General features: G+C 42.2%; 1 protein-coding gene across 3 annotated transcripts in view; it reads left to right on the forward strand.

The window, feature by feature from the left end:
* AFG1L (AFG1 like ATPase) overlaps window positions 1-19210 on the forward strand; it is a 194666-nt gene that overhangs the window by 35753 nt on the left and 139703 nt on the right. For all 3 annotated transcript variants that reach the window (XM_040983866.1, XM_040983863.1, XM_040983864.1), the window contains exon 2: window positions 2800-3023. Coding sequence is in view for 2 of the 3 variants with exons in the window: in XM_040983863.1 (XP_040839797.1) it covers window positions 2800-3023 (224 nt within the window). In the remaining variant the exon portion in view is untranslated. The remainder of the gene's footprint in view (window positions 1-2799; window positions 3024-19210) is intronic.

The raw sequence follows: 19210 nt of genomic DNA on the forward strand, positions 1-19210 counted from the left end.
TGCCTTTCTGTACTTCCTTGTTCAGTTGGGCCATCCCAACAGGGAGGGGAGGCTAGAGATCACCTCACTCCCTCTTGATTCTTAGATGGACTTTTAGCTCTGTTTAGGAGCCCAACTATCCTCAATTTAGTTACCAGGTAGGGGTATGGAGGAGAGGTAAGAAATCAGGGAAGGTATGGGCCTGGTGTGATAGCGTAGTGGTTGAAATCCTCACTTTGCACACGCCGGGATCCCATATGGGTGCTAGTTCTAATCCAGGCAGCTCCACTTCTCACCCAGCTCCCTGCTTGTGGCCTGGGAAAGCAGTTGAGGACAGCCCAAAGCCTTGGGACCCTGCACCTGTGTGGAAGACCTGGAAGAGCTCCTGGCTCCTGGCTTCGGATTGGCTCAGCTCCAGCTGTTGCAGCCGCTTGGGGAGTGAAGATCTTCATCTCTGTCTCTCCTCCTCTCTGTATATCTGCCGTTTCAATAAAAATAAATAAATCTTAAAAAAAAAAGAAAGAAATCAGGAAAGTTAATTAACAGTGATGGGGGAAACCAACAAAAACACTGATTCACAAGCATGTGTGCTGGACTCTTAAAGCTCATCATGGCTCCTGACCCCTGTTATACTCTAAGCTTCCTGGACTGTGGACCAGAGCCATTCCAGAAGCAACAGTGTTTCCTCTGGGTGGACTGTCCTCCTATCTCAAAGATCCCCACGCCCTACATTTAACCTCCTTATTTAATCTCCTTATTTATAGCCAATGTAGTAGTGTAAATAGCTAGTCTATCCCCAATTCATCAAAATACTATCAGCTCCAGGTCCAGTGAACATTTTCTGTCTTTTTTCTTTTTCTTCTTTTTAAACATAAGATCACATGAAATTGCTTTCATTTATTTTTAATTGTATTTTTATTTGAAAGCTAGAGTTACACAGAGAGGAAGAAGGGGAGGAGGAGAGAGGGAGAGAGATCTTCCATCTGTTGTTTTCCTCCCAAAATGGTCACAGAGGCTGGAGCTGAGCTGCTCTGAAGCCAGAAGCCAGGAACTTCTTCCTGGTCTTCCATGTGGGTGCAGTAGCTTAAGGACTTGAACCATCCTCTGCTGCTTTTCCAAGGAGCTATTAGCAGGGAGCTGGATCAAAAGTGGAACAGCCAGGACATGAGCTGGCGCTGATATGGGATGCCAGCACTGCAGACAGAGGCTTAACGTTTACTACATTGTAGCACTGGCACCCCATTGGGCATTTTTTTAAAAATTTTTTTTATTGCAAAATCAGTTATACAGAAAGGATGAGATATAGAGAGGAAGATCCTCCATCTGCTGACTTACTCTGCAAGTGGCTGCAACGATCCGAGTCAAGCTGATCCAAAGCCAGCAGCCAGGAGCCTCTTCTGGGTCTCCCATGTGGGTACAGGGTCCCAAGTCCTTGGGCTGTCCTTGATTGCTTTCTCAGGCTACAAGCAGGGAGCTGGATGGGAATCGGGGCTGCCTGGATTAGGACTAGCACCCACATGGGATCCTGGGCACATGCAAAGCGAAGAACCTTGCTGCAAGGCTACTGCGTTAGGGCCCCCAGTGGACATTTTCTTACTGCTAACTAGATAGCTTTGCAAGAACTTGCCCCAGAACTTCGCCCTGCCCCAAACCCCCCTTTTTCCTAGCTTCCATAGTGGCTCAATACACCCTTTTATTTCTGAATGCCCTCAGTCTCTAGGATTTTGGTTTGCCTTAGACTAGCAGGAGAAAAGCAAATACATTCCATTAGAATTTTACATGCACATGAGAATCCTCACACAGAGGGAAGGAATGGCCAAAGCTCAAAGTTTTTTTGCTCTTGAAATAAAAATGATAGATCTTTGTGAAGAAATGACAAGACAGAGGTATCTGGCCCAAGGGCTGTGGATTCCAAGAGGCGCAGTAGGAGTTCCACATGGAAGGTGTCAAGTCAGTTGGAGAGAAGGGTTCTTTCAGTAAGTTAGTTTATACTGATCCGTTGAGCTGTAAGTTCTCAGTTGCTGACAACAAGGTGATCTTCTCATGCTGGCACAGGGAAGGTGGTGGTCTTTTAAAGGAGCTTTTTTTATGGCTTGCTGCATGTAGCAAAGGATAGGGTCAGACAGCCCTTTCTGTAGCCACAGGTTCTCCAGTGCTTTCAACTGGAGATAATCAACATACAATTCAGCATGTTGTGGAGTAGATCTCCCCTATCCATTTCCAGCTGTAATCATCACACAGTTTTTCTTTCCTTTTTTAAAAATTTATTTTATTTATTTGAAAGACAGAGTTACTGAGAGAGGAAGGACAGACAAAGAAGAAAGAACTTCCATCTGCTGATTCACATCCAAATGACCACAATGGCTAGGGTTGGGTCAGGTTGAAGCCAGGAGCTTCTTCTATGTGGGAAATAAGCTAGCAGGTGAGAGCCCTTGGGACTCATCTCTAAGTCTCTGTTTTAGGGCCCAAGACTGACATCTAGGCCTAACTAGAACTAAGAAGAACTGATGGACCCAGGTGGCTCATTTAATGGAGCCAGGATAAAGCAGTGACTCCAGCAGATTGGACATTCTAGAGAACAGTGCCAACTTACGACTTGGGGCTTATTTCTTTTGATTAAATATGAAACAATTATGTTTATTGTATACTTTGTGCTTTATATAATGATGATCAAAAATCGCATTTGCAAAATCCTCTGCAGTAGGTAACACTGGTAACAGGTTAAAAGCTTTATTGTGACCCTTAAGAAACACATGTGAAGCCTAATGATTGCTCGACATTTGAAAGAGACTAAAATTGGGTGGGTGTTTTTGTTTGCAGCCTATACTGTTTGGACACCAGAGAATGTGACCCCAGCTGCTGCTCCTGAGGCTTACTCCAAAGCCTTGGCTGCTTGTCATGGACCCCTGGACCACTATGACTTTCTGATTAAAGCTCGTGAGCTGAAGGATGATGTACATCAAAGAAGAGTCATCCGGTGTTTGCAGAAATTACACGAGGACCTTAAAGGATACAGCATAGAGGCAGAAGGCCTGTTTTCAAAGGTGAGGTTTTGTTTTGTTTTCTAAAATTTACTTATTTACTTGAAAAAGCAGAGCATCAGGGAGAGAGGGATTGAGAGAAAGAGAAAGAAGTGGGATGAGAACGTCCATTCATTTTGGCCCTCTTCCCAAATGACAGTGATAGCCAAATCTCTTCCAGGCACAATCTTGTAGCCAGGAGCTCCATCCAGGTGTCCCTCTTGTGTTGTCTTTCATTGCCTTGCCAGGTGCATTGGCATGAAGCTGGGTTGGAAAACAACTCACTGGACCTTAAGCCAGGGTACTCTGTTAGAGAATGCTGGTATTCCAAGCAACACACACACACACACACACACACACACACACACACACACACACACACACACTCTCTCTCTCTCTCTCTCTCTCTCTCTCTCTCTCTCTCTCTCTCTCTCTCTCTCTCTTCCATCTGCTGGTTTACTCCCCTAATTGCCTGGAAGGCCAGTACTGGGCAAAACTGAAGCCAGAAACCAAGAGTTTCTTCTGAGTCTCCAATATGGGGGCAGGGGCCCAAGTGCTTGTGCCATCTTCTGCTGCTTTTCCAGGCAATTAGCTGTAAGCTGGATTGGAAGTGGAGTAGCTGGGACGTGAACCAGCACCCATATGGGATGCTCATGTTGCAGCAGCTTTACTTGCCATACCACAATGCTGGTCTCTTAAAGTGAACACTGATATACCAGTTTTGGGAGAAAGGAACAGTTTGAACTGTTAGGTTTACCAGTGATGAGAGAACTCTATTTACTGAGTTCTCAATTCTGGTGAGTGGAATTTATGATTTTATAAATTTTGTTGTTTTTAATGCCAATGCTTAAACATTCATTATGGTGGGTTTTCCTTGTTCTCCACCATTGTTTCCTAAAAAAGCTTTCTAAAGCTTGAACAGTAATGTTAAATTCATCTTTTTCACAAAATGCCAGGTTATCAATCAATGAGGAAAAATTGATGGTAGGGCTTTAATATGCTCTCACCTGCCCATGTGGCCACATTTTAAGAAACATTTAAGGAACTTGGGAACTGGTGACCTTACCATGCAAACCACCAGCTGTGAGAAATTAACATTTGTGGACGCTACCTTTGTTACCAAATAAAACTTAGAACCTGGTTAGTCTGACACATTTAATGTATGCATAATTGTTATTGTGCTGGGAGGTAATTAGGCATAAATGGCAAGTAGTTCATGGAAATCACTATAATTAGAGTTACTTTGACACAGCCAAATCAAGCATTTCTGGAGTCAGGGAGGGAGGGAGAGATTGAATGCAGAGCTACTCTGACATGTTTCCATCAGTCAAGGGCATGCATCCAGCTAGGGCTCGCCATTTCTCAGGAGGAGACTTTGTAGCCTAAGAGACCCAGAGTTTAGGGGCCGCAGGACTTCTCATTTTTCTCTTGTTCCCCACCAAATATTTTTGTTTTTCTTTAATGAAAAATCATTATTTCCATGTTTCTTTTAGATTTACGGTCTGGTATTTGGGCACTTCCAATTCATTCTCCCAGTGCATATATATTATATAACTCTCTCTCTCTCTCTCTCTATATATATATACATATATATACACACACACGCACGCACATGCACACATACATATATATGTATATAGCTATAAATATTATATATGTGTGTATATTTACAACAATATATATGACAAGTGGAAAAGAGCCAGTCTCCCCTACATATGGGATCTGGATACAGTTCTTGTTCTGGCTCCCAGCATGGGTAGGCCAGAAGCAGGATTCCCACAGTGTTTGGGTCTTGAGAGCATCAGGCAGCCTACTTGTTTGATCCCTTCAGTTATTGATTCTAGAATTTTCCAGAGAGATCTCTAGGCAGTTTGCTACCTTTTCTGTTTCTCTCATTTCTACCCTAACTAAGCCAGCATTTACTCCCTCTGTTCATCTTCTTGGCATTGCCATTTCCTGTGGATAGGGTGGTGTGTGATTCAGGTAAAACTTCCCTTATCTCTGAAACTTTCTCCTCCAGAGAATCATAAGAAATACTAAGAATAAAGTGAACAATGTCTCATCACCACAGTTTATTAAAGATCAGAAATGTTTTAAAATGAGTATTTCGGGCCCGGTGCGATGGCGCAAGTGGTTAAGGTCCTGGCCTTGCATGCCCCGGATCCCATATGGGCGCCGGTTCTAATCCCAGCAGCCCTACTTCTCATCCAGCTCCCTGCCTGTGGCCCGGGAAAGCAGTCGAGGATGGCCCAAAGCTTTGGGACCCTGCACCCGCGTGGGAGACCCGGAAGAGGCTCCTGGCTTCAGATCGGCATAGCATTGGCCATTGTGCTCACTTGGGGAGTGAACCATCGGACGGAAGATCTTCCTCTCTGTCTCTCCTCTCTGTATATCAGCCTTTCTAATAAAAATAAATAAATCTTTTAAAAAAATGAGCATTTTGTATGTTAATAACAGAAGCAAAGTATTATGTTCTAACCCAATGAAGGCATACCTGTGAGGAAGTGAGGTTGAAGATCAAACTATATTACTTTGGTACAGCCAAACTGAGTATTTCTGAAGTCAGGGAAGGAAGAAGGGAGAGATTAGAGCTACTGTGTACTCAATGAGTCAATAAAAAAAATCTTAAATCTGAGCAATAAAATGTAATAAGCTCAAATCAGATTGCAGGAAAATTAATCAATGTACTCCATTGTATCTTAAGCTTTGTCATGGTTCCAGAGGATGAAATGACGCCATCAATGTTGATGAGAATGTTTTGAACAAATCCTTGAAAATGTGTTTAGTTCTATAATTTTCAGGATTGACATTTTTATTTGTTATCCTCAGTCAGAACTGGCCACTTGGGTTCTGATAGTGGTATTATGTAGACTGTGAAGAAGCATCCATACCGTGGGATCTGGGAGATGGGGAAATTGCAGACAGGGGAAGGAGCACCTGGTGAGCCAGGAAGCAGAAAGGGGAGGAACAATACCCAATTCATCTTTTATGACCAAGTCTATTGTGGAAACCACCCTGTGATACCAAAGAGGCCTCCCACCAGGCCCACGATTATGTAGGCAAACAGACAAGTGGAACAAAATACCAAGTCCAGAGCATACATGGGAACTTGATAGATGATTGAGTTCACATTGAAAAATGCTACTGAAAGATGTAGACAGCCAGAGAAATTGCTTGGCAAGAAGTTATTTATGGGGTGGGAAAACAAAGACTTCTGATACAGCGATTAAGATGCTGCTTGGGATATGAGCAAGCTTGAGTTTGAATCCTAATTTCACTTCTGATTTCAAATTCAGGTTCAAGTTCTTGGAACCCTGACATTCAATTTGGAGACCCAGACTGAGTTTCAGCTATTGTACTTTGACCTTGCCCAGCCTGGCAGTTGCAGGCATCTGGAGAAATGAATCAGTGGGTGGAAGATTTTTCTCTCTCTCACTCTCTCTTTCTCTCTCTTTCTCCCTCTCTCTGTGTCTTCCTCTTCCAATATAAATTTTAAAGATATCAGGATTAGCCTAGCTTTATGTTTCATAATGTATTATATTTTTTCTAGGTAGCATGCTCATTTCATGTATTTGGGAAATAATTTGAACCATGTGTCCACATGTCTCTAAAGAAAAATTAATATATCTCCAGAGGGGGCACTGTGTTCTACTTTTCCTAGCTAGGAAAAACACATGAGTTTTATTTTATGGAAAAGTACATTATACCTAGTTAGAGAGTATATCTCTTATTTATCAGAGGACATGGAATTGTGATATATAAATCCAATTGAACAAAAATGGAGTTAGTCCTCATTAAGTGTTATGCTCCTTGATGGGAGCTAAGGATATGAGTGTGAATAATGTTAATGGTTTCCAATTTTAATGATCTCTTCTTCAGTGGGGAAAAAAAGTCACAGTTGCTTGCTACTCAGTGAATTAAGTAAACAAACAAACAAACAAACAAACAAACAAAAACCAGGACGGGTATAAAATATGTAAGTGGGTGCATTAGAGAACCTTCACATAATAAAGGGGGGTTGGGGTGGAGATGGCAGCAGTAGTTGGTCCCGGCCATTTGCACGGGCTGACCTGGATTGAGTTCAGAAGACCTGTACTGAGTGTTGGGTACCTGACTTGTGCGTGGCTCATCTCTGACTGCTGTAGGCATTTCAGGAGTGAACTAGCAAATGGAATGTCTTTATCTTTGTCTCGTTGTCTTTTAAGTGAGAATAAGTAAATAAAAAATATAAATGACATTACTAGTGATTTATTCTTTCTTTTTAAGTTTGTTACTTGTTTGAAAGATAGTTATATAGAGAGAGGGTGAGACAGAGAGAGGTTCTTCCGTCTGCTGATTCACTCTCCAGATGACCGCAGCAGTTAGGGCTAGGTTGGATGAAAGCCAAGGTTTAGGAGCTTTGTCTGGGTGTTCATGTAGGTGCAGGGATGCAAGCACTTGGGACATATTTTGCTGCTTCCCAGACCATTAGCATGGAGATGGATGGGAAATGGAGCAAACAAGACATGGTCTGGCCCTGATATGGCATGCCACCATTGCAGGTGGCTGCTTAACCCGTTATGCTACAATGCCAGCTCCTGGTGATTTATTATTGAAGGACAAGATTCTAAATGTGGGTGCATATATCAAAATTAATAGCAATATAAAACTCATGATGGTTATCTGATGCAAATATACATTTCTTTAGATTTATATCACTGTTCCTGGAAAGAATTGATATGACTGTAATTATGTTTAAAATATTTATAATTTTTAAAGAACTTTTACATTTTTTAAAAGGTTTTTTATTGGAAAAGCAGATCCACAGGGAGAAGGATAGATAGAAAGATCTTCCATCTGCTGGTTCACTCCCCAAGTGGCTGCAATAGCAGGAACTAAGCCGATCCAAAGCCAGAAGCCAGGAACTTCTTCTGGGTTTCCCATGCAGGCGCAATGTGCCAAGGCTTTGGGCCATCCTCCACTGCTTTCCCAGGCCACAGGCAGGGAGCTGGATGGGAAGTGGGGCAGCTGGGACATGAACAGGCAACCATATGGGTTCCTGGGCAAGCAAGGGGAGGATTTAGCCACTGAGCTATTGTGCTGGGTCTTAAAATACTTACAAATTCTAAAAAACAATTAAAAATGTATTCAGGTTAATTTTTTTTCTTTAAAAAATTTATTTGGAATGTAGAGTTACAGATAGATAGAGCTAGAGAGGGCGAGTGAGCTCTTGGCCACAATGACCAGACTTTGACCAATTGGAAGCCAGGACCCATGAGCTTTTTTTTGATTTCCCACATATGTGCAAGGATCTAAGCACTTGGACTATCTTGTAGTGTGCTTCCATGTACATTAGCAGGGAGCTGGATTGGAAGTGGAGCAGAAATGGTCAAGAAAGCAGTTCCCTGATGGGATGATTACATCACAGGTGGCAGCTCGACTTTCCATACCATAATTCTGACCCCTTACATTTGTCTTATAATTAGAATAAAATTCTATTTTGGGCATATAGGAAAAGGCTTTGCCATTTTAATTTTGTCCTGTTTTTGAATTGGTCATGTAATAGTGTTCACACTATATCAATAATTTTTGATATTTTTCCTGTAGTAATAGACTATTAATCAAATAAAAAGTAGAGAATATTATAAAATGTAAATAATGCACTCAAGATTAACATTTAATTAAAATTCACTTATGAAACACTTCTTGGAATTATTCTGTAAGCTTCCTATTTAGGCAGAAGTCTATCATTGAAATAAAAGCTATTTTTAAAAATAAAATTGAGCATTCAGGATTACATTTGAAGAGAGACAAAAATAGTCTTAAATTATCAAGATGTTCAGTGGTAGAAGCTTGTATGAAAATGGAATCAACCCTAATGACAGTTCTCATTTCAGGATGTGGGTTTGGTGGAGGGAAGTTCAGCGCGTAGGGGAGAACAAACAGGAAAACTCTTTTTGTAGGCTACAGAGATGCAGTCACCCTGGGAAGTGTCTTAGCAGAAGGGTCCTCATGGGACTTGCTCTGAAGTGCTGTTGTCTTGCATGCACTGGCAACCGGTTTGATGTGGGGGAAGCCATGGGAAGGCAGGCAGCAGGTAGGTAGCAAGGCTGAGGCTTTGGGTACAAGGGAGTGGGAAGACTGCCTGTGATGAAGGTCAGCTGTGGTTGGGTCAGAACTGGGTGGGAAACGCCCCTGACATGATAGATCTTGATTTGTGTTCCAATGTGTTTCATCTTTCTTGGAAAGTCACCTGTCAGTTCCTCTTGTTTTGAATTGCTTTATTTCCATGTTTTTCCGGATATTTTTCTACAAAATTAACCTCAGCTTGCAATTCAGTGTTCTTTCCCCACTGCCTTCCCAAGCACACACTTTCTTTTCTTTCTTTTCTTTCTTTCTTTCTTTCTTTCTTTCTTTCTTTCTTTCTTTCTTTCTTTCTTTCTTTCTTTCTTTCTTTCTTTCTTTCTTTCTTTCTTTCTTTCTTTCTTTCTTTCTTTCTTTCTTTCTTTCTTTCTTTCTCTTCTTTCTTTCCTTCTCTCTCTTCCTGCCTTCCTTCCTTCCTTCCTTCCTTCCTTCCTTCCTTCCTTTCTTTCTTTCTTTCTTTTTTCTTAGATTTATTTATTTTTATTGGAAAGTCAGATATACAGAGAGGAGGAGAGACAGTGAGGAAGATCTTCTGTCTGATGATTCTCTCCCCAAGTGACTGTAACGGCCAGTGCTGCGCCGATCCAAAGCCAGTAGCCAGGAGCCAGGAACTTCCTCCAGGTCTCCCACTAGGGTGCAGGATCCCAAAGCTTTGGGCTGTCCTTGACTGCTTTCCCAGGCCACAGGCAGGGAGGTGGATGGGGCTGCCGGGATTAGAACCGGCACCCGCAGGGGATCCTGGCGCGTTCAAGACAAGGATTTTAGCTGTTAGGCCAATGAGCCAGGCCCCAGCTACACTTCTAGACATATTCCTGGGAAGGTGGCCTTGTAAGGGAATGTTCTTTTTGAACCATACCAAACTTTTCAGAAAAATGAGACATTTACCTTCCATGGGTTTCTTAAGTTGCATAAACTGATTTTTGCCTTATTCCAAATGGATTTTTTTTTTAACTGAGTGAAAATACCTTACTCCAAACCAAGAGAACTATAAAAAGCACAGAATAATTTTTTCCTGTGTTGCCAGCTCCTGTGGAAGCAAGCAGTTACCAGGCCCTGAATGCATATTTCAGGCCTCACTGCCATGGCCATCTAGAGCTTCTCCAAGGACAGGTAGAGAGTGTAGCTTCATGTCTGCAGGTCACCATTGCCTCACTGCGTCACAACAAAGCTCCTTGAGTTTCTCCCACCCCCATTTATTTTTCTTTTCTTTTTTTCTTTAAAGATATATTTTTTAAAGATTTATTTACTTTCATTAGAAAGGCAGATCCACAGAGAGAAGGAGATACAGAGGAGAAAGATCTCCATTCACTAGTTCATTCCCCAAGTGACTGCAGTGTCTGCAGCTGAACCAATTTGAAGCTAGGAGCTATGAGCTTGTTCTGGGTCTTCCACATGGGTGCAGAGTCCCAAGACTTTGGGATGGGAACTGAAGCAACTGGGACACAAACCAGCACCCATATGGGATTGTGGTTTGTGCACGGGAGAGATTTAGCTACTGGGCCATTGTGCTGGGCCCCTGACCCCACTTCTACCTGACCACTAGGTAGACTTTTTAGAGGAAAAAATACTGGTGGTTGTGGTGGGTGTCCATGCCTATGATTTCCTCCCATTCAACCAATTGTCCGTCTTGGGCCAAGAATGATTTTTTTTAAATAAAAAAAAAATTTTAAAGCCTCTTATTTGAATAACAGTGTTCGCCATGGGTGGGGGGAGGGGGGACAGACCAAGAGAGAGAAAGATGTATCTGCTGATATATTCCCTAATTTGCTGCAGTGACTGGGGCTGAGTGAGGCTGAAGGCACACCCTGAAACTCCACTCAGGTCTCTGTGTGGTTGGCAGGAGCTCAGACACTTGGGCCACTGCTTTCCCAGGCACTTGAGTATGGAGCTAAATTGGAAGTGAAGCAGCTGCAGCTGGGACTAGAACTGGCACTCAAATACATCACATATGGTGGTTTAACTCACTGTGCCACAGCACCAACCCCCAGAGTAGTATTTCTAGTATATACATCTGATCACATCATTCCCTGCTCGAGGCCTTCAGTGCCTTCTGGGTAAAGTACAAGTTGGGTAGCATGTTTTTCAAGGTCCTTGAGAGCCTCCTGGGTTATTGCTCTCTGTGGTTATTAGAAGCATCAGCTGTGATGAGCTGCTTGAAGATCACTGGACTGGGACCTTCTGTTGCCTTTAGGTCGTTGCTGAAGCAGGCCCCTTTTCCTTCCCACTATTCATGCTGGCTTCCTGGGTAAAAACTGTCTTTGGTTTCTTGGTCTTCTGCACCCATACAACCCTTAATCTGCATTGAATGAGTGAAAAATGAATGACTAACACACCTGTCACTGAAGATGTACAAGATAAGGCTGTGCTGACTCTGAAGGCAGTTGTAGCTGTGGACCCATCCGTATGTCAGTGTGAGAGGGCAGGATCTCAGAAAGTTCCCAGAGCCACGCATCTCTGACCATTTCTGAGATGAACTAATCGATTACATTGTCTGGAAGGCCAGTTAAATTTCTCAAAGATGGAACCTCAGGATAGTTCACAGGGCGGGAACCACTTTCTTTTGATGAATTCCACATCCATTTGAGAATTACACTTGTGCATTGGACATTTCTCAGAAATCGTGGTGCTCTGTGGTTGGCCATGCCTGTGTAGTCACTTCATCTAGGCCAGAATCAGAAAATCAGGGGTGAATATAGGATTTCGCTGAAGAAGCAACTCCTGTCATCCCTCTACCAGGACTCAGAGAAGCTTTTATAGATGTTGGTTGCCTGAATGTATGAGGCATTAACAAGTCTTTATCTTCAAATTCTATTGTAATTAGATTGAGCTGTTTCTTCTGTTAACTGTGCTAGAATTTTAAGCCCCTCCTCTGCCACCTCTCCTGGTTATTTAGATACTTAAATGGGCTTAATTATGCAAGTAAACTGAGTGAATTGATGTACTTTGGGTGATAAGGGTTCCTCTGCAAATCAGCACAAGACATTAAAACCATTTTCACTTAGAGAACATTTATGAGTGCTAACATATAGTTCAGTTTTTTTAATTTTAAAAATCTCCTTGGAACTTGAAGTGATCTACTTTTATCAAAAAGTGGTCCATGTTGAGAATGATATAATGCCAGTTTTTAAAAGATGTAATTATGCTCAGCATTCCAGCTGGAATCATTGTCTGTGATCGTTTTGGGAGATAATAATGCAGTGGTGGGGGGAGTGGGGAGAAACAGGAAAAGTAGTATTCCTGCATTTTAAACAAATTGAAAATAACACTCTTTATTTTAACAGCATCATCTTTATTATCTAATTGTCCTAATGGAAATTGTGCCAGAGAAGCAGGTGTATAGTAATCCTGAAAGGCAGAGGACAGGCTATGTTAATTTATGAATTTGGTGAGAACCACCATGGGTCATTTTAGAATGCTGGAATATTAATATCATAGAGAAGAAAGGATAAAGTTAAAATCACTCAGTCAAAATATTTAGAATGATGGATAACAAATGTTCTAGTTCTAGCTCAATGAAAAGAAAGGAATAGTTTTGATCATTTTGAAAGCAAATGTCTATAATGCAACTATACAGACACTTCTGAATAATTTTAGATTTAGCTAATAGTAATGTAATTTTAATATTATAATGTTAATATTATGATCTTCACATTTTTTCCTGATTTTTAAATGTTTTAATTTGAAAAAATAATGGTTAACATTGGCCACATTTTTTCTGTCTCCCAAATGTATTTTTTCTTGGATTATTTCTAGATCAGTTGCAACATTTTAACCCCTAACCTCTAAATCCATCATCTGTAACTCTATAAATCATCACATTCAAGACAATTAGTGCTCATTTATTCATATTATTAAAACTAGGCGGGGGTTGGGGGAAGTGGACTTTTGGCCTAGTGATTATGACCTCAGTGAAGATGCCTGTATCTCATACTTTTTTTTCTAAGATTCTTTACTAGAAACACCCACTTTCCCCTAACCCTCCATCCTGCCTACACCGATCAACTATGTAAACACCATAAGAAAATAATAATAATAATGAGAAGGAAATCCTCCACCAAGAAAGAATTTCTTTACTTGGAAATCAGAGTTACAGGGAGGGAGAGAGAGGGAAAGAGAAATATCTCAAGATCTTTTATACCTGGTTCTTTCCTCAAATGGCCACAATGGCAGGGCTTAGGCGAGCCAAAACTAGGAACCTGGAGCTTCACTGGAGTCTTCTACATCGTGGTTGTAGGGAGCAATGTCTTGGGCCATCTTCTACTTTCCCTGGCACATTATAGCTGGGAACTGCATGAGAAATGGAACAACCTGGACTTGAACTGGTGCCCATGTAGGATGCCAGCACAAACAGTGGCTTAACACCATGTCCCACAGTGTTGGCCCCTTGCATCACATATTAGAGCGCCTGGGTTGTATGACTGCCTTCCAGAACCAGCTTCCTGCCATCTACATGGGGAGCCTCTGTTGAGTTCCCAGCTCTTGATTTCTTACTGGCCAGGCACAGCTCTGGGGATGAAGGCTCTCTCTGTCTCCCTGCTTCTCAAGTAAGGAAATAAATAGGGGCCAGTGTTGTAGTGCTGCAGCTTAAGATTCTGTCTGTAACACAAGTATTGCATGTTGAAGTTTCAGTCTGCATTCCAGCTGCTCCACCTCTGATCCAGCACAATAATAATACACCTGGGAAAACAGCAGAAGATGGCCCAAGTTCTTGGAACCCTGGTACCCACATGGGACATCCAGGTAAAGTCCCTGGATTCTGGTTTCAGGCTGGCGCAGTCTCAGCTGATCAGCCACTTAGACAGTTAGCCAACAGGCGAAGATCTCTTTCTGTCTCTTTCTCTTTCTCTCTGTAACACTTCCTTTCAAATAAATAAAATAAATCTTTAAAATGTTAATAATTTAAAAATGTCTTACATTATGATTGCTAGAACTAGGAAATATAATTTAGGATGCTCAGATAAATGTGATTTTCAAATAAATAGCAAAATTAAAAAAAATTGTATTGTGTCATGCAATATTTGGGACCAACACATACTAAAAGACATTATTTAATGCTAATCTGAAATTCAAATTATTCAAATATTCTGTATTGTATCTGATACCCAAAAAAGTGAGTGTGTATGATGTGAGAGGGAGAGAGAGAGACTAGGAAAGAACTGGGATCCACATTTTGCATTTGATTTTGTCTTATAAAATTAGAATGCAATAATTATTAGTTATCTACTTTTAGAAAAACCATGTTGTAACATTCTTTATATGGCAAATGGGTTTTATATGTGTAATATTTAAAACCTAAATGCTATTTTTAAAAACCAATTTTTAAAGATTTATTTATTTTTATTGGCAAGTCAGATTTACAGAGATGAGAGACAGAGAGGAAAGATCTTCTATCTGATGATTCACTCCCAAAGTAGCTGCAACAGCTGGGGCTGAGCCAATCTGTAGCCAGGAGCCAGGAGCTCTTCCAGGCCTGCCACACAGGTGCAGGATCCCAAGGCTATAGACCATCCTCTGCTGCCTTCCCAGGACGCAAACCAATAGCTGTATGGGAAATGGAGCAGTTGGGATTAGAACTTTAATCCATGAGGCATGCAAGGTGAGAACTTCATTTATTTATTTATTTTTAAGACTTATTTACTTTTATCAGAAAGGTGGATATATAGGGAGGAGGAGAGACAGAGAGGAAGATCTTCCATCCGATGGTTCACTCCCCAAGTGAGCGCAACAGCTGGAGCTGAACCAATCTGAAGCCAGGAGCCAGGAGCTCTTCTGGGTCTCCCACACAGGTGCAGGGTCCCAAAGCTTTGGGCCGTCCTCGACTGCTTTCTTAGGCCACAAGCAGAGAGCTAGATGGGAAGTGGAGCTGCTGGGATTAGAACTGGTGACCGTATGGGATCCTGGTGCGTGCAAGGTGAGGACTTTACCCACTACGCTATTGCGCCAGGCCCAAGGTGAAAACTTTAGCCACTAGGCTACCGCGCCAGGCCCAAAAACAAATTTTGAATTTTTTTTATATGAAAGGCAGAGAAAGAGAGAGGGAAACATCTACTGATCCACTTCCCTAAGTCAGGAGCAAGAAGTCAATTTTGGGTTCCCATATGATGACATTGACCCAAGGAGTTGAGTATCACCTCCAAGGAAGTTGGAATTGGAATTGGAGACGGGGCCTGGCGCGATGGCTTAGCAGTTTAAATCTTCACCTTGAGCCTTTACCATGCCAGGATCCCATATAGGTGCCAGTTCTAATCCTGGCAGCTCCACTTCCCATCCACCTCCCTGCTTGTGGCCTGGGAAGGCAGTCGAGGACCCCCAAAGCCTTGGGAGCCTGCACCCTTGTGGGAGACCTGGAGGAAGTTCCTGGCTCTTGGTTGCTCGGCTGTTGCAGTCTCTTGAGGAGTGAACCATCGGGCAGAAGATCTTCCTCTCTGTCTCCTCCTCTCTGAATATCTGACTTTGCAGTAAAAATTAAAAAAACAAAGCGGGGGTGGGGGGAACTTGAGACAGGACTCAAACTCAGGCAATCCAATATGGTGTGTGGGCATCCCAAACAATGTCTTAATCATTATGCCCAATTCTTGTCCCACTGCTATATTTGGAGATGGGTTTTGTCCACCAAACTTTTATTGAAGCTTAATTCCTCAGTGTTTCAATGTTGCATCTTAGGGTGCAACTCTCATAACTAGATTATTGCAGTCTTGTGGGACTGAGCTCTTGCTTACACAGGCTGGGTTGGTAACTGTGGGAATCGGTTATAAAGCAAGTTTGGCTTCCTCACTTTTCTCTTACTTCCTATTTTGCTGTGTAACTCTTTTGCTTATACCTGCTTGTTGCTCAGACATGAGGCCCTCATTGGAGGAAGTTTAGATCAGTGCTCTTATATTCAGATGTTTGCCAAATGATTTGCTGCCTTGTACTTTCATGGACTGTGGCCCTTACAATGCTTTAATCTGGAGGATTTCTGTAGTACAGTGGTTCTCATGTTCACCTCACACAATTGTCTAATTTGTAATTTAATGAATGAATTCATTTAATGCATGTGTGTATGTTTACTATGTATTTATATATTTATTCTACCATCACTAACCTCCTGTAAGCTCCATGAAAGCAGGAACTATTTGTTCACTAATGTGTACTGGTTACTCTATATAATCACAAACACACACACAATTTATTAGGGATAAAACCCCCTTTTCCTTGCTGAAGTGGCATATTTTGGTGTGTATACTACTACCATTCATTATTTACTGGTGTGTTGTTTTATGAGTGCTAAGTGATTAAGTCTATATGTCTGCCATGAGGCGATCCTTTCTAAAATTTTTTTTTAAAGATTTATTTTTATTATTTTTTCATTGGAAAGGCGGATATACAGAGAGGAGAGACAGAGAGGAAGATCTTCCGTCCGATGATTCACTCCCCAAGTGAGCGCAACGGGCCGATACTATGCCAATCCGAAGCCAGGAGCCTCTTCTGGGTCTCCCACGCGGGTGCAGGGTCCCAAAGCCTTGGGCTGTCCTCGACTGCTTTCCCAGGCCACAGGCAGGGAGCTGGAAGGGAAGCGGGGCTGCCGGGATTAGAACCGGCGCCCATATGGGATCCCGGGCGTGCAAGGCGAGGACCTTTAACCACTTGCGCCACCGTGCCGGGCCCTCTAAATTTTTTAAAGATCTTATTTATTTGTTTTGAAAGTCAGAGTTAGTGAGAGAGAGACACTGGTGGGTATGGGGGATGAGGGAGAGACAGAGAGATCTTCCATCCCCTGGTTTATTCTGTAGATGGCTACCATGGCCAAAACAGGGCCCGAACAAGCCATAGCTTCATGCTGGGTGGCAGGGGCTGGAACACTTGGGACAATCTTCTGCTGCTTTTTGCAGGTCATTTACAGAGAGCTGGATCAGAAGTGGAACAACTGGGACAGGAACTGATCCCCACATGGAATCCTGGCACCACAGGCAGCAGCTTTATATGCTATGGCACAATGCTGGTCTAGAGTTTGAACTTTAACAGGAAATTTAAAATGTGACAGTGTTTGGAATTGAGGTCTGTGTTCTTTGTGGTCTGTTGGCTACACACAGTGGATCAGAAAGGTACCCTGTTGGCATGGAATTCCTCAGTCGTATGCTGGTCTGAGAGGCTTCCGCAGGGTACACTACCTGTCTGCAGGGTAGAGGCAGGCAATAGGAGTAGATGTACGTGACCTTCCAATATCAGGTGTCTACTTCATTCTCTTGTTGTCTGCCCACGTTCTCCTGAGCATCCCTTGTTCCTAGGACCTCTATCCTCACTGGTAGTCCTCATCAGAGCTCCTTTCTCCCAGCCACTCCGGGCTCTGCCTTTCCATCCTTCCAATGCCACTCCTTTGCCAATGCTCCATGTTACATAAGGTTGTTAAAGTCTGTCATCAGCTGAAATTTTATTTATTGTTTGTTTGTTGTGCTATGGTTTAGGGGTCCTCAAATGCAAGCACTATCTATTCTTCTCTGAGGTGCCATTTTTTTTGAAAGATTTACTTATTTTTATTTGAAAGACAGTTTTACAGAGATAGAAGAAGAGAGACAGAGATCTTCCATTCACTGGTTCACTTCCCCAGATGCCTGCAACGGCCAGAGCTGAGCTGATCCAAAGCCGGGAGTCAGGAGCCAGGAGCTTCTTTTGGGTCTCCCACATAGGTGCTGGGTCCTAAGGACCTGGCCATCTTCCACTGCTTTCCCAGGCCGTAAGCAGGAAGCTGGAGGGGAAATTGAGCAGCAAGGACTCGAACCTGCAGCCATATGGGATACTGGCATTTCAGGCAGAAGATTAGCTTGGTGTACTACTGCATTAGCTCCTTATGAAAGGGACATTTTTAAAAAGTTTAGTTTATTTGAAAGAGTAAAAATGAATCTTCCATCCACTGGGTCACTCCCAAATGGCTATGAAACTGAATCCAGAACACAGGAATTCTGTTCAGATTTCCCACACAAATGTCACAGACCTGGGCCATCTACTGCTTTTCTAGGTGTATTAGCAAGGAGTTAGATCAATAATGAAGCAGCTAGAACTCAAACCAGTGCTTATATGGGGATGCTCCTACTGCAGGTAACAGCTTAACTCGTTGTGCCACAGCAACAGCCCCTGAAATATTCCCAAACCTTTATAAACTCACTTAAGTATGTGAATTCCCACAGATCCTATTTCTTATTAGGTGGGCTATACATTATTCTACACGTAGAAAAAAAAGCACTCTATCTAGTAGAGCACCCTCCATCTTATTTTTTGGTATAATTCAGGAATATTCCAATGTGTCTTTTTAATGGACTCAAGAGGGTTTTCCAATAGGAACTGTTCAGGTTATATTTATAGTCTAATGGACAATGCCAGATTGAGTCAAAAGAATCTCAACAATTGATACTCACTAGTTGATGAGCTTGCCTCTTGTCCTGCCTCTTTGACAATACTCTGTCCTCGCAAACTTCTAGGTATTTGTTGTGGCAGTGTTTCACTGTAATTTGAAGTCATGTCTCTTTTACTATGAATGAAATTAAGAGTTGTTTCAAAGTGTAAGCTAGTTGCATTTGTTTTTCTTACTAATTTTTCTAATGCTGCTTGTTTATTGAGGAAACAAGTTCTTGTTTATAATACTTGATTAATTTCCCTCTTATCCATTATTGGTTCTTTTACCTTCCTTACATGCTTTTCCAAACTGAAAAATTTTAATTTCATTGTTTTACATGTATCTCTACTTGATGGGTTATGACTGTATGACTTGCTTGTAAGATCTTATACTTTAAGTCTGTAGAAATGAATAGGAAGATATTTATTAAAAATGTTGATGAAGACTACAAAAGGAGTGATTCCTGAGAGGGTGTGTGTGTGTGTGTGTGTGTGACAGGGTGAAAACTAGCAGTTGCTACAAGAGCAGAGAGGAAGAGGAGGAAGGGAGGGTTCAGATGTGGGATTTCATGTGGGAGTTGTAATTTCATTCCTCTGTTTTCATTTTGTGAAGAAGTAAGGGGACACCTTCTGAATTCATGGGAAAGAGTATGCAGCTTGAGGAGAGCTGAGAAGCTTGCAGAGCAACACTGTAGCCACAGAGTAAACTAACCAGGGCA

This window comes from Ochotona curzoniae, unplaced genomic scaffold (genome assembly GCF_017591425.1).
Source record: "Ochotona curzoniae isolate NIBS_2020 unplaced genomic scaffold, NIBS_Ocur_1.0 contig_3819, whole genome shotgun sequence".
NCBI classification, from domain to species: domain Eukaryota; kingdom Metazoa; phylum Chordata; class Mammalia; order Lagomorpha; family Ochotonidae; genus Ochotona; species Ochotona curzoniae.